This window comes from Aspergillus ruber (assembly GCF_000600275.1).
Source record: "Aspergillus ruber CBS 135680 unplaced genomic scaffold scaffold00002, whole genome shotgun sequence".
NCBI lineage: Eukaryota > Fungi > Ascomycota > Eurotiomycetes > Eurotiales > Aspergillaceae > Aspergillus > Aspergillus ruber.
Genome location: NW_024467298.1, coordinates 892,638 through 903,510, shown reverse-complemented (window position 1 = coordinate 903,510; position 10,873 = coordinate 892,638). Strand labels below are relative to the sequence as shown.

Here is a 10,873-nt window from a genome sequence, read left to right as displayed (position 1 = left end):
TTTTTTTTTTTTTTTTTTTTTTTTTTTTTTTTTTTTTTTTTTTAGAATAGATTGATTGACTGATCGACTAATCGATCTTATCGCAAGGTATGACGATGAGGTAGTTATGTGTTTGCAGGCAGCAGTCGGAATTGGATGTTTAAAACAGGTGCTAGTTGGGTGTTCGGTAAGATGCAGGATGTGGAATGTGGAATGTGGATGCAATGCAGTATGCACAACTTGTATTAGAAGAAGAGTGGAGAGTGTCTGAATGAAATGAAGAAGAGAGTAAAAAGGAAGAGGAAAGAGAGGGAAATGACGATAAGAGAAATTGTGGCTGGGGACACGCGCGACGCGCCTTACGCGTATATCACGTGGGCGCGTTCCAATATAGCCGTTCTCGGATAGTAATTCGGGTCTATGGATTGGCTACTCCGTACTAGATCAGTTATGTGGTTTCAAGTATATGAAATTATTCGCGATATTCGTAGGAACACCGTGCGTTGTAAGAAGTACAGCGAAACTAATATACATGAGGTCAACTTAGTTATATTGCTTGACGGTAACTAAGTCATAGTGGAAGACAGATCTCTAGCTATCTAAGCACCGTAGTTGACAATGCTTCTCACAAGGTTCGAAACCCAGTTGAGCTGCTCCTCAGAGCTACCATCCTTGGGGATGGAAACCCCGGAGCTGGCAACAGGAGCAGCCGAGGAAGTGGCCTGCTGCTTAGCAACGGTTGCCATGGTGCTAGGGAGAGAAGCGACCTTGTTGTTGGCAGCAGCGGTGGTAGTGCCAGCGCTAGAAGCAGAGCTAGAGCCAGAGCTAGAACCGCCGACAGTAAAGTCGACGCAAGATTCGTAGGTCTGGTCAATAGACTCGGCGAACCAGTACCACTGGAGCACACAGTCACCGGCAGTTGAGCACTTGCTACCCAAGTTCTCGGGGATGGTGACGCTGAAGTTGGTTTCGTCATCGGTAACACCGGTCTCAGTGGAGGCGTACTTGTCCCAGGACTTGAGCGGGCTGCCGATCACAGTGTTGGAGTTGGTGTCGACGACAGAGACGTTGGCGACACCGGTGTGGGGAGCGCGGATGTCGATCTCGAACTTGACGGTTTGGCCGGCGCTGTAGGACTGGACGTTGTCCTTGTTGTCGGCGAACTTGTAACCCTTGCAGAGCCAGATGTCGCACTTCTCGGCGTCGTAGTCGTCCTGGCCGTTGGCGACCTGGAGCTCGCCCTGGACGTTGCCATAGTTGTCGGCCTTCTGGTTGTTGTAAATTTGCTGACCGCAGGCGGATGACATGGCGGAACCGGGCATACGGGGCTCAGGGGAGCTGATGAAACCGTGGCCGTGGGCCAAGGAGACAATGCTGGCAAGAGCGAGGACGGAGCTGGCTTGCTTCATTTTGGCTGATTCTTGAAGATAGCGAAAGAAAAGGCTGGATAAAGTCCGAAACGAGTGGAAGGTTCAGGTATACCAGTATACCACGATTCGAATGAGAGACGAGAAGAAAGTAAGACAGAACGGTCACAGACCAGAACTAAAAGAGAGCTTCAACAAGAGAATGAAAACGTTAACAAGGACAAGCCTGTGTGCTGGAGAGAGAAAAGAACTCGTCAGAACAGCGATATCCTGCGCCCTATATACTCTCAAATTAGGGTTGATCGAAACAGCTCCATTGGTCAATCTCATCATGAAACACACACCCTGGACCTGGGCATGGTCTGGCTCCTTCGTGGATCTTCAATCATATCGGATTTGCCTCTAAATGGAGATACACTCCTGGTGAGACAGAAGACAGACTCCACGGATCGGAGAGACGCCCGTTCGTTCTGACAATCCTGACCCGTCACTAATTTTATTCTGCATTGCCAAATCAGTCAATTATCAACCATAAACACTAGAACAGTTGGAGTGGACCCGAACAGCACTTACTAGAGAGTAAGCGAAGTTGTAAAGTGCCAAAGCGCCTATGACGGGGCGAATCGTTTCACGTTAATTGCCATGAAACATGCAAATTAACGACCCCTAAATTTTTAATCAGAACACCCCCCAAAAGAACAATATATACACTGGGCATTCAGGGTTTCAGCTTCATTAAGCCCTCAGAGGGAATTTCAAAGAACTGCCGCCAGGAGACATTGTCATCCAGTCGGTCTGGTAGAGTCTCAGGCAACACTATCAACAGCACTCAGCTTCAAACAGGCACTCCACCTGGGAGGCACCAGAAGATTCTGGGTATTTGGCAGTCGTGCCACGGAGATAGAAATAGATGTTAAATGCAAAAGAACCAATTGACTGGGACCCTGCCATCCGGTATCCCGAGTCCGAATCATGTGCCTCCATGCGGTGTACAGTCAATATAAACAAGGACCAGAACGTTAATCAGCACAAAACGAGAAGCCAAAAAGTAATATGTCAAGATATGACTGCTGTATATGTAGACTATAAGTGGGTATAACTACAACAATAGAAGGACATGAACAAATGCAAGAGCTGTAAATAGCATCAATCGTGATCGCCGAGGCCAGAACAAAGGGGAATAAACAAAATGTCAAATCTCAAAAATTATGTCGCCAATATATCCATATTACTGCTCTTGTTAAACAGTTCGTTCGGTATTTTGCTGCCACTGCCCATTTGGTCCGTTTGCCCCGTACGTATTGGTCTGCTGATTTCCTTCATAGTGCGAAGGCGTGCCATAAATTCCATGGTTGTCTGCGAAGGGGTTCTGGACTTGGAAGTCTTCCGATCGATATTCAAACCGGCCGGGGCCAGTGCTCGTATTTGCAGTGGGGTCTGGCGCGGTTGCGGGTGCAGGGACAGGTGAAGGAACAGGTGCAAATGCAGGAGCCGGAACGGGCGCAGGGACAGGTGAAGATAGCTCCGGAGCAACAGACATATCCCTTTGCGGTAGAGGAGGAGCCGGAACTGGCCGTGCATTGGCACTCGATGCCGCAACTTCGCCAGACTCGACAGGCGACTGGCTACTCGCACTACCCAAGGCTTTGCGGGCGTTGAGAACAGCCCGCTGGTGCTTGGACAATGCCACCGAGATTTCATCATTCGTCTCAATCAGCGTCAAGAGCGTGTCCTCGTCCGGCGCCGGGTTAGTCGAATTGATATATGCCTGGACGGCACGGGACGCGGTTTGGCACCGATGAGAGAATTCCGCGATGATTTCATTCTCGAGAATCTCAGCCGGTGGCGTCGACTGAACGATTTGGAGGAGCAGCTTGGATGAGTTCCTGGCTTCTTCAACACGCGCGGCTAGCTCATCTGGCGGGGGTAGAATCGTCCCATGAGCGGGACGAGGTGCACCAAAGTGATTCTGGCTTCGCTGCTGCGACTGCGACTGTGACTGCGACTGTCCTCGCGATGAAGATCCGGTACCCTATCACAATTAGCAACATGGCTATATCCAAAGAAAACGAATCACTCACCAAGAATGTACGCGCCTTGTTGTATCGTTCCTTCTCCTTCTTCCACATAGCCACGAGCGTTGCCAGATCCTCATCCCACGACCGCTGCGTCTCCATGAACTCCAGCGTCTCGCGCAGGAACTGTTGTGCATTCATGTCCCTTCCCTGCCGGAGGAGATCCTTAACCGTCGACGTGAACTTGGCATCCAGATTGCGCGCGAATGTGTGGCCTGGGTTATCGATGAGGATCCGAACCAACATGATGGCATTGTATTGCATGTGTCCGGGGGTTTTGACCGGGTCGGAGAGGATCTTGCGAATGCGATGGGCGGCCTCTTTGGCGGCATTGGGACTTGATTCGGCACTTTCGACGATGGCAGGGAGATGGACATAGTCTGTACCTTCCTGTTGGATTGGATTAGGGGTTAGTCCATGAACAGTGGTAGATGGGATGATAGAAGATGTTGGGGATTGAACGTACAGAGTTGCTATTTCCGGAGTCGCAGAATGCAGCCTGGATGACAATATCGCGTACGATTAGTCAATGTCCTATAGCAGTCCAAGATTCCCATAGTAGTTTGTCATACCACTTCCCGGAGGATGACAGCTTCGGGCGAATCATCGGCATACGTCGTCGCAGAGGAGGAGCTCCTCGAGGCAGAACCTGGGGAACCCTTGCATTGAGCAACCGGAGATTTTAGTTTAAGCGATATAGAATGTAACTTACTGGCACGCCGGGTCAGGGAAGTAAAAACACGCTTCATATTTGCCGACGACAAGAAACCCTGTAGCTCGACTCTGGGAGAGAAAAGGAGAAGTGTTGTTTTGTTTTCTCCAAAAGTAAGGCTGAGACAAAAGGAAAATGCGGCGGGCGTTTAGTTTAGTTTTAGTACTTTAACTCTAATGCTAGGCAGAAAATGGACACCCGCCAGTGGCGAAGACCACGACAACCACGACACGCAAGCATTTTATACACACCAGTCATCATGATGTTTGGGAGGGACTTTGTGTGGCCCCCAAATGGAGATGCCTGTGCCGCCGTGGTGGTGATTGTCCGGTGATAGTAGGAAAACTGCCTTATGTTCGACCGAGATATGTACATGGCTTACTCTTGATGCACAGCCACTCTTGGTCTTTTTGGTGAGCTTAATGGGTTTATCAAGGCTGATATTTCCTATAGACGTCATTTGGATGGGGGTCAGATATCGACTACAGTCTACACATATAGATCTTCTGCATCAAGAAATTGCTGAACAAAAAGAAACCGTATCCCATTCATGAAATAACGCTCGTATTATCCCGAAGCATGCGTTGGAAACAAGAGTACCCGGAAAAGAAAGGCCAGTAAATGTCCGGGGCCAATTCCTCGACGTGGAAAGATTCATATGTAGAAAAAGGGAAAATATCCTCGAGAAAGATCAATGCTGGGAAGGACTCCAAAAAAGCCCATCTGTATCATCTGCCCGTTGTTTCGAATTTTTTCCATTTCATTGCATTTTTTCTTGTAGCCTTCCGTGACCAGGTATTTGTTCCGTACAACAACATAAAAGAAAACTCCGGGCTTTTTAATTTTCCCTATGCATTTCTTTCCCAACTACCTATTACCCCCGACACCTCGCAGACCGCTTATGCCTCGATGAGAGCACGGCGGATCTGAGTACCACGCTGGCGGGAAGAGAGGTGAGTCTCCTTGGCAGCGGGGGCCTTCTGGACGACTTCCTCACCCTCGGTAAGGATGAGCTCGATGTGGCAAGGGTTGGTCATGTAGGGGTTGATCTATGTCATGTCAGTTTATCCGCCGTAGAACCCCAAGAATATTTATACATACACGACCGTGGGCACGGTAGGTGCGTCTCCGTCCCTTGGGGGCCTGGTTGACCTGGATGTGCTTGACAACAAGGGCACCGGTGTCGAGACCCTTGGTGTCAGCGTTGGCCTCGGCGTTCTTGATGAGGTCGGAGAGGAACTGAGCGGACTTGACGGGCCAGCGGGCGCGGCTGACACCCCACTGCTTGCCTATAGATAACTTCATCAGCGTGCTGCCCAGCAACCGTATGTCCAATAATTTCCAAGCATTCATCTCCAATCGCACGGCATGGCTTCTCGTTCCATTCATATTCAATCCCAATATTTCCTTCAAAAATTTTATTTAAACCCAACTCTTTCTAGCCACGACAAATTTTCAAGCCATCGTAATTTTTCTCCCCTCCAAAACCATAAAAAACAATCGTATCACTCACCCTGAGCAGCACGACCAGTGCCGCCAGCGTATCTGCGCATGGGGACGACCTCGGCCTTGTTCTGGACGTTGTCGAGGAACTTGAGGGCGCGTTCAAGCTTCATGCCCTTGACGGCCTGGGCGGTCTCACGGGTGTTCTTGAAGCTGACACGGAGGTAAGAGCCCCGGGCGCGGGCGCTCTTCGCGGCCGGAATCTCCTGAGCGGCGTAACGGACCTGAAAGACAAAGAAAATCCCAACATCAGCAACATGCACAGACTCGACCGGACGGAATTGACATGACGGCAATGTTCGAATTCATTTATTGTGAGGGGTATGATTTTTCTTCGATGCGCGGAAATGGAGATTTTCTCGAAATCGACAAGTCTTTGGGCTTGGGGCTTGGGCTAAGGCTTGGGGAGATGCAAAAATCGCATGTTGGATAGCAAAATCGACGACAGCAAGACTCACCATCTTGAAGCGGTTGCCGAGGGGTAAAGGGATGGTCCTCGATGTCGTGAGAAGTTGTCGCTTTTTCTTCGTTTTCGACAAGGCCTCTGGAACGGGGATCGCGAGACTCTGCGTGTGGTGCGCTTGGCGCCGCCCGCCCTAAGCGAGCCCTAACGCTAGGCCGAGTGTGGTTTACCGCCTGGCAGTATCTGTTAATAACGGTCATGAACTGGAGTTCTTTACTATGGAACGCATGGTTTATTCTCGAACAATTCATTTAACATTCTTATTTCTAGGTCTATTTATTGCAATTATGCTTACGATGTCCCATTCATACCCTGAAAGGCGCTTTTCTGCTCCGGAACTAACGTGATCATCTTTCCCTTCTCAACCGCCGAACGCAGATTGTTCAATACCAGCAGCTCCATGTCCTTCTGCGTCTCATAGGTCATGGTACCAATGTGCGGAAGCAGCATTACACGGGGGTTATTGATAAGCCCGGATTCCACCACGGGCTCATTCTCATACACATCCAGACCAGCCGACAAAACCTTTGGTTGGGTCAATACAACATCAACGAGTAAATGAATGAACGAGGACTTACCTTCCCAGAATCCACCGCAGCAACCAAAGCCTTCTCGTTGATCAAAGCCCCACGGGCCGTGTTAACGATAACGATCCCGTCCTTCATCTTACCGAACTCCTTCTCCCCGATGATATGCCGGGTCGACTCGTTCAGAGCCAGGTTCAAGCTCAGCACATCGGAAGTAGCCAGCAATTCATCAAACGACACGTAGGTCGAATCCCCCTCGAGCTCAGGCGACAACCGCGAACGGTTATGATACTGGATATTCATCCCGAAGGCTTTGGCGCGGTTTGCCATTTCCTAGTGGGGTCAGACAGGTTAATCAAGAAGGAACGTAAAGCGCAGCTTACCCTTCCAATACCGCCCATACCGAGAATTCCAAGGACCTTGCCCTGGGGGTCACGACCGAGCGTAGACTTTCCGAGCCATTGGCCCTCTCTAATTGAAGTCAACGGCACGTATGCCTGTCGCAGAGCCCCGATCATCAAGAAAATGCCAACGTCAGCCGTGGCATTGTTGACGGCTACAGGGGTACTGGACACGGCGATTCCTGTGCACGCGTTAGATTTCGTAACTAGTAAAACAGGAAGTAGTGGTACGTACCTTTCTGCGTACAAGCATCAACATCAACATTGTCATAACCTGCTCCGTTATGGCAGATGTACTTTAATGATGATGGCAGCACGGACAGCATCTCTGCGTTGAAAGGGCCCGTAAACTATTCGATTAGTCTCTTTTCTCTTTGCGCTTGCTCGTGATTGAATTACCTTGGTCGAGGCATTGGATCGATAGATGGCAACTACATCATCATAATCGCCATTCTTGCAGTTTTGGATGAAGTCCTCCCGGGTGCCAGAGGGGAATTCCTATTCAGTTAGCAAAGATTCTCATATCTTGTATACTATGAGGCATACCTTGAGCGTCAAGAACGACGACAGATCCTCCCATTCCTTGCGGGCGTGCGTGATAGCACCGATTAACAGAGCAGCAGAAGCCATGATATGATGTCAAGAGATCGAGGTTGTGTAGACAAAGAACAAGAATGTACAAGTATACACAAGGTATAGCAATGTAATTGAAGAATCGAAAGAAATAAAAGATGAAGCAACTCGGGGTATCTCCTAGACGGGAGTTTTTACGGCATCGATGACCAACTTGATACTTCAATTTCCATACTACAGCGAGTTTATCAGTTCCGTTCACCTAAATACTAATACAGCAATTGTTATGCCTGCCTATTCGAGCTAGTATAACAGATTATCCCAATAATGGCCCTCTATTTACAATTACTCTACGCCTGTCCATTAATCCTCCGTATACCGTATGCCTTCCCCGAACAATGCGGTGCTCCTCCGCCGTATGTGCTCCTCCGTACAATGTCATACCATCGGCTATTGACATCCCGCCTCGCTGTTCAATTCCCGACGCCCTATCAATGGCCGACAACGTGGGGTAAAATACTTCGGTCTGCCCTTTACAAGTACGCGATGTATTACTCCAGAGAACAGGCCCTTTCTGGTTCATGACGATAGAAATCGCTCAATTTCTATCCCTGTAATCTATAATCTCAGCGGGGGAATTTTTTCCCCACGGCTTTCGGATATTGAGTGAGGGATCCGAAAGTGTTGTCCAGTGTATTCCGTAGATTTAACCTCTTCAGTTCGCATATTCGATATAAATCTAGCTCTTCCCATACTTTACTTCCTTTTATATATTCTACTACTCTATATTATCAAAAATGGCAGCCGCACAATCTACCAAAGCGCTTGTCCTCCACGGCGCCAAAGACCTCCGCATTGTACGTTACAAGAAGTTCTAGAAAAGAAAAGCGAGACTAATCTAACAAAACCAGGAATCAAGAACCATAACCCCTCCCAGCGGCACTGAAGTCCAAATCGCCATCCGCGCAACCGGTCTCTGCGGCTCAGATCTCCACTACTATTCCCACGGCCGCAATGGCGACTTCGTCGTCCGCGAACCCATGTGCCTCGGCCACGAGTCCTCCGGCACAGTCACAGCCCTGGGCCCCAACGTAAACAACCTGGAAGTCGGCGACCGCGTCGCGCTAGAAGTCGGCATCCCCTGTCGCAAATGCTTCCTCTGCAAAACGGGAAGGTACAATATCTGCCCTGAGATGAAGTTTCGGAGTAGCGCGAAGGTGTTTCCGCATTTCGACGGGACGCTTATGGAACTTACGAACCATCCGGCGGAGATGTGTCACAAGTTACCTGAGAACGTGTCGTATGCGGGGGGTGCGCTCGTGGAGCCGTTGGCAGTTTGTCTGCATGCGATTAGGCGTTCGCATCCGCCGACTAAAGAAGAGGTAGCACTGGCCGAGGAAGTCGGGGAGGGTTTGTCGGCACTGGTGTTCGGCGCTGGTGCTATTGGGTTGCTTTTAGCTGGTGCGCTGGCTACGGCCGAGAACTTCTCGTCGATTGTCGTTGCGGACATCGATGAGGCGCGGTTGGAGATTGCCAAGTCGTTGGGCTTGGGGCTGAAGACTTATCTCATTCCCAAGTCTGATCCGAACAATCCGCCTCCGGCTCGTAATGCGCCGCAGGCCGAACAGGTTGCATATGCGCTGCAAAGTGCGCAGCGCAACTCTGCTGGCCTGAAGGAGGCAAATGGTGTGAAGACTGGCTTCTCGCGCGTGTATGACTGCACTGGTGTGCCTACCTGTGTGCAGACTGGTATCTACGCCGCCGGTGCTGGCGGTGTGTTAGTACAGATCGGTATGGGCAATCCTGTGCAGACACTTCCTGTTGGTGCTGCTGCGCTGCGTGAGGTTGATGTTATCGGTGTGTTCCGATATGATGGGTATGCGTACCCTGCTGCTATTGGGTTGTTGGAGAGTGGTAAGTTTGCGCGTGTTGAGGAGCGGGTTGTTACACATCGGGTGAAGCTGGAGGAAGGGGAGAGGGCATTTGGGTTGGCTGGGAAAGGCGTTGATGAGAATGGGACGCCTGTTGTTAAAGTTGTTATCGAGGGCTAAATTGTTTTGTTTTGTATACCCGATTATTTGCATCAGTTGCTGAGGTAAAGGAGTGGGGTTCTTGGGAGCATGACTGGAGAATTATATTCTGTTGATTATTGGAGGGTATCTGGAGCGTATAGGTAGACGAATGTATGCCCAAAAGAACTAGACAGTTATATATAATATCCTTGGGGAAAACGCCATCTATAAACCTCACATACTACTTCAACCCTCCCGCCAGCAGGAGACTCTGCCCAGTCATATATCCAGTCATAACAAGCATAGTCACCACATTAGCGACCTCATCAGGCGTCCCCACTCGACCAAGTGGTATACTCGCTGCGATCTCAGGAACAGACTGGGCGTTGGGTATCATTCCAGTATCTCCGATAATTGCTGGTGCCACATCGTTGACGCTGATGTTGTGTTCTGCGAGACGAGTCGACAGGTTCTTCATCATACCGGTCATGCCGGCTTTGGAAGAGGCGTAATCTACATATCACATAGTCAGTTATCTAGCGTGGTATATCTTCAAAGGAGTGGCGCTACATACGGCATCCATTAATCCCTCCACCGTATCCAGCTATCGAAGACATGAGCACAATCCGGCCCCATCGTTGGTCCCTCATGTGTTCGACAACGCCCTTCACAAGGATAAACGAGGCGCGGAGATTGACGTTGATCGTATGATCGAATTCTTCGAGTGTAATGTCCCAGACCTGCGGCACGCGCTTACCATATCCGGCATTGGAGACGAGGATATCCGGTCGCTGGCCATGTTGTTGGTCGATCTGCTCGAACATTGTCTGGATTTGTTCTGCGGAGGCCACATCCACCTGATGGGCCGAGATACGAAGGGGCTTATCGTCGACCGTGGGGTATTTGGTTTTGAGTTCCTCGACTAGACTGTCCATTGCTGTCTTGTTACTGGAGTAAGTCAGGGCCAAATGAACACTCTTCTGAGCGAGTTGGTGTGCACATGCTGCTCCGATTCTGTAAAAGTCAGATCTGAGCTCTAGAAAAAACATGGAAAAGTGGCTTGCCCTCCAGATGCACCTGTGATCAACGCCAGCCGACCCTTTATTTCATTCAGCGCCATTGTGTATATTACTCAATTGAAATATGCCAATTGAGCTATTCGTAGACGGGGAGTTGTTGTACAATTGTACTCCGAAGTAGGTCCCTCCCCCTCGGCTACTGCGTAGAAATACATATCGGAGGAAACACCGAGCATAATCCC

The 10,873-nt window shown here is 49.8% G+C and overlaps 6 protein-coding genes across 6 annotated transcripts; 1 reads left to right on the top strand and 5 right to left on the bottom strand.

Moving 5' to 3' along the window:
* Positions 1-578: 578 nt before the first annotated feature.
* EURHEDRAFT_383262 (lytic polysaccharide monooxygenase) lies at positions 579-1,388 on the bottom strand (the record flags this gene model as incomplete). The annotated part of the gene is made up of 1 exon (XM_040779566.1): positions 579-1,388. One exon carries the CDS (start codon positions 1,386-1,388, stop codon positions 579-581), a length of 810 nt encoding a protein of 269 aa, XP_040642771.1.
* Positions 1,389-2,586: 1,198 nt separating this feature from the next.
* Positions 2,587-4,170, bottom strand: EURHEDRAFT_446358 (VHS and GAT domain-containing protein; the record flags this gene model as incomplete). The annotated part of the gene is made up of 5 exons (XM_040783591.1): positions 2,587-3,333; positions 3,428-3,811; positions 3,888-3,920; positions 3,994-4,054; positions 4,130-4,170. The coding sequence occupies 5 exons, from the start codon at positions 4,168-4,170 to the stop codon at positions 2,587-2,589; spliced, it is 1,266 nt and encodes a 421-aa protein (XP_040642770.1).
* A 642-nt stretch (positions 4,171-4,812) lies between these two features.
* rpl17 (60S ribosomal protein uL22) lies at positions 4,813-6,182 on the bottom strand. The gene is made up of 4 exons (XM_040777728.1): positions 6,095-6,182; positions 5,647-5,860; positions 5,235-5,422; positions 4,813-5,182 (listed from the first exon to the last, which is right to left on the bottom strand). The coding sequence occupies exons 1-4, from the start codon at positions 6,095-6,097 to the stop codon at positions 5,033-5,035; spliced, it is 555 nt and encodes a 184-aa protein (XP_040642769.1). The 5' UTR covers positions 6,098-6,182; the 3' UTR covers positions 4,813-5,032.
* A 152-nt stretch (positions 6,183-6,334) lies between these two features.
* EURHEDRAFT_408335 (D-mandelate dehydrogenase-like dehydrogenase) lies at positions 6,335-7,965 on the bottom strand. Its single transcript, XM_040780801.1, has 6 exons — positions 7,574-7,965; positions 7,427-7,525; positions 7,263-7,377; positions 7,010-7,209; positions 6,678-6,959; positions 6,335-6,624 (listed from the first exon to the last, which is right to left on the bottom strand). The coding sequence occupies exons 1-6, from the start codon at positions 7,655-7,657 to the stop codon at positions 6,391-6,393; spliced, it is 1,014 nt and encodes a 337-aa protein (XP_040642768.1). The 5' UTR covers positions 7,658-7,965; the 3' UTR covers positions 6,335-6,390.
* Positions 7,966-8,397: 432 nt separating this feature from the next.
* EURHEDRAFT_446710 (NAD(P)-dependent alcohol dehydrogenase) lies at positions 8,398-9,651 on the top strand (the record flags this gene model as incomplete). Its single annotated transcript, XM_040783627.1, has 2 exons — positions 8,398-8,457; positions 8,512-9,651. The coding sequence occupies 2 exons, from the start codon at positions 8,398-8,400 to the stop codon at positions 9,649-9,651; spliced, it is 1,200 nt and encodes a 399-aa protein (XP_040642767.1).
* Positions 9,652-9,752: 101 nt separating this feature from the next.
* On the bottom strand, positions 9,753-10,838 carry EURHEDRAFT_126203 (SDR family NAD(P)-dependent oxidoreductase). Its single transcript, XM_040777726.1, has 2 exons — positions 10,187-10,838; positions 9,753-10,125 (listed from the first exon to the last, which is right to left on the bottom strand). The coding sequence occupies exons 1-2, from the start codon at positions 10,659-10,661 to the stop codon at positions 9,854-9,856; spliced, it is 747 nt and encodes a 248-aa protein (XP_040642766.1). The 5' UTR covers positions 10,662-10,838; the 3' UTR covers positions 9,753-9,853.
* Positions 10,839-10,873: the final 35 nt, after the last annotated feature.

Coding starts and splice junctions, on each gene's coding strand:
- rpl17 (XM_040777728.1), bottom strand. Junction 5,423..5,646: donor CACTGGTCGTGCTGCTCAGG/GTGAGTGATACG, acceptor AGTTATCTATAG/GCAAGCAGTGGGGTGTCAGC. Junction 5,183..5,234: donor CCTACCGTGCCCACGGTCGT/GTATGTATAAAT, acceptor GACATGACATAG/ATCAACCCCTACATGACCAA.
- EURHEDRAFT_408335 (XM_040780801.1), bottom strand. CDS start 7,657: ATGGCTTCTGCTGCTCTGTTAATCGGTGCTATCACGCACGCCCGCAAG. Junction 7,526..7,573: donor CGTCGTTCTTGACGCTCAAG/GTATGCCTCATA, acceptor CTAACTGAATAG/GAATTCCCCTCTGGCACCCG. Junction 6,625..6,677: donor CTGCGGTGGATTCTGGGAAG/GTAAGTCCTCGT, acceptor ACCCAACCAAAG/GTTTTGTCGGCTGGTCTGGA.
- EURHEDRAFT_126203 (XM_040777726.1), bottom strand. CDS start 10,661: ATGTTTTTTCTAGAGCTCAGATCTGACTTTTACAGAATCGGAGCAGCA. Junction 10,126..10,186: donor TGGAGGGATTAATGGATGCC/GTATGTAGCGCC, acceptor TGTGATATGTAG/ATTACGCCTCTTCCAAAGCC.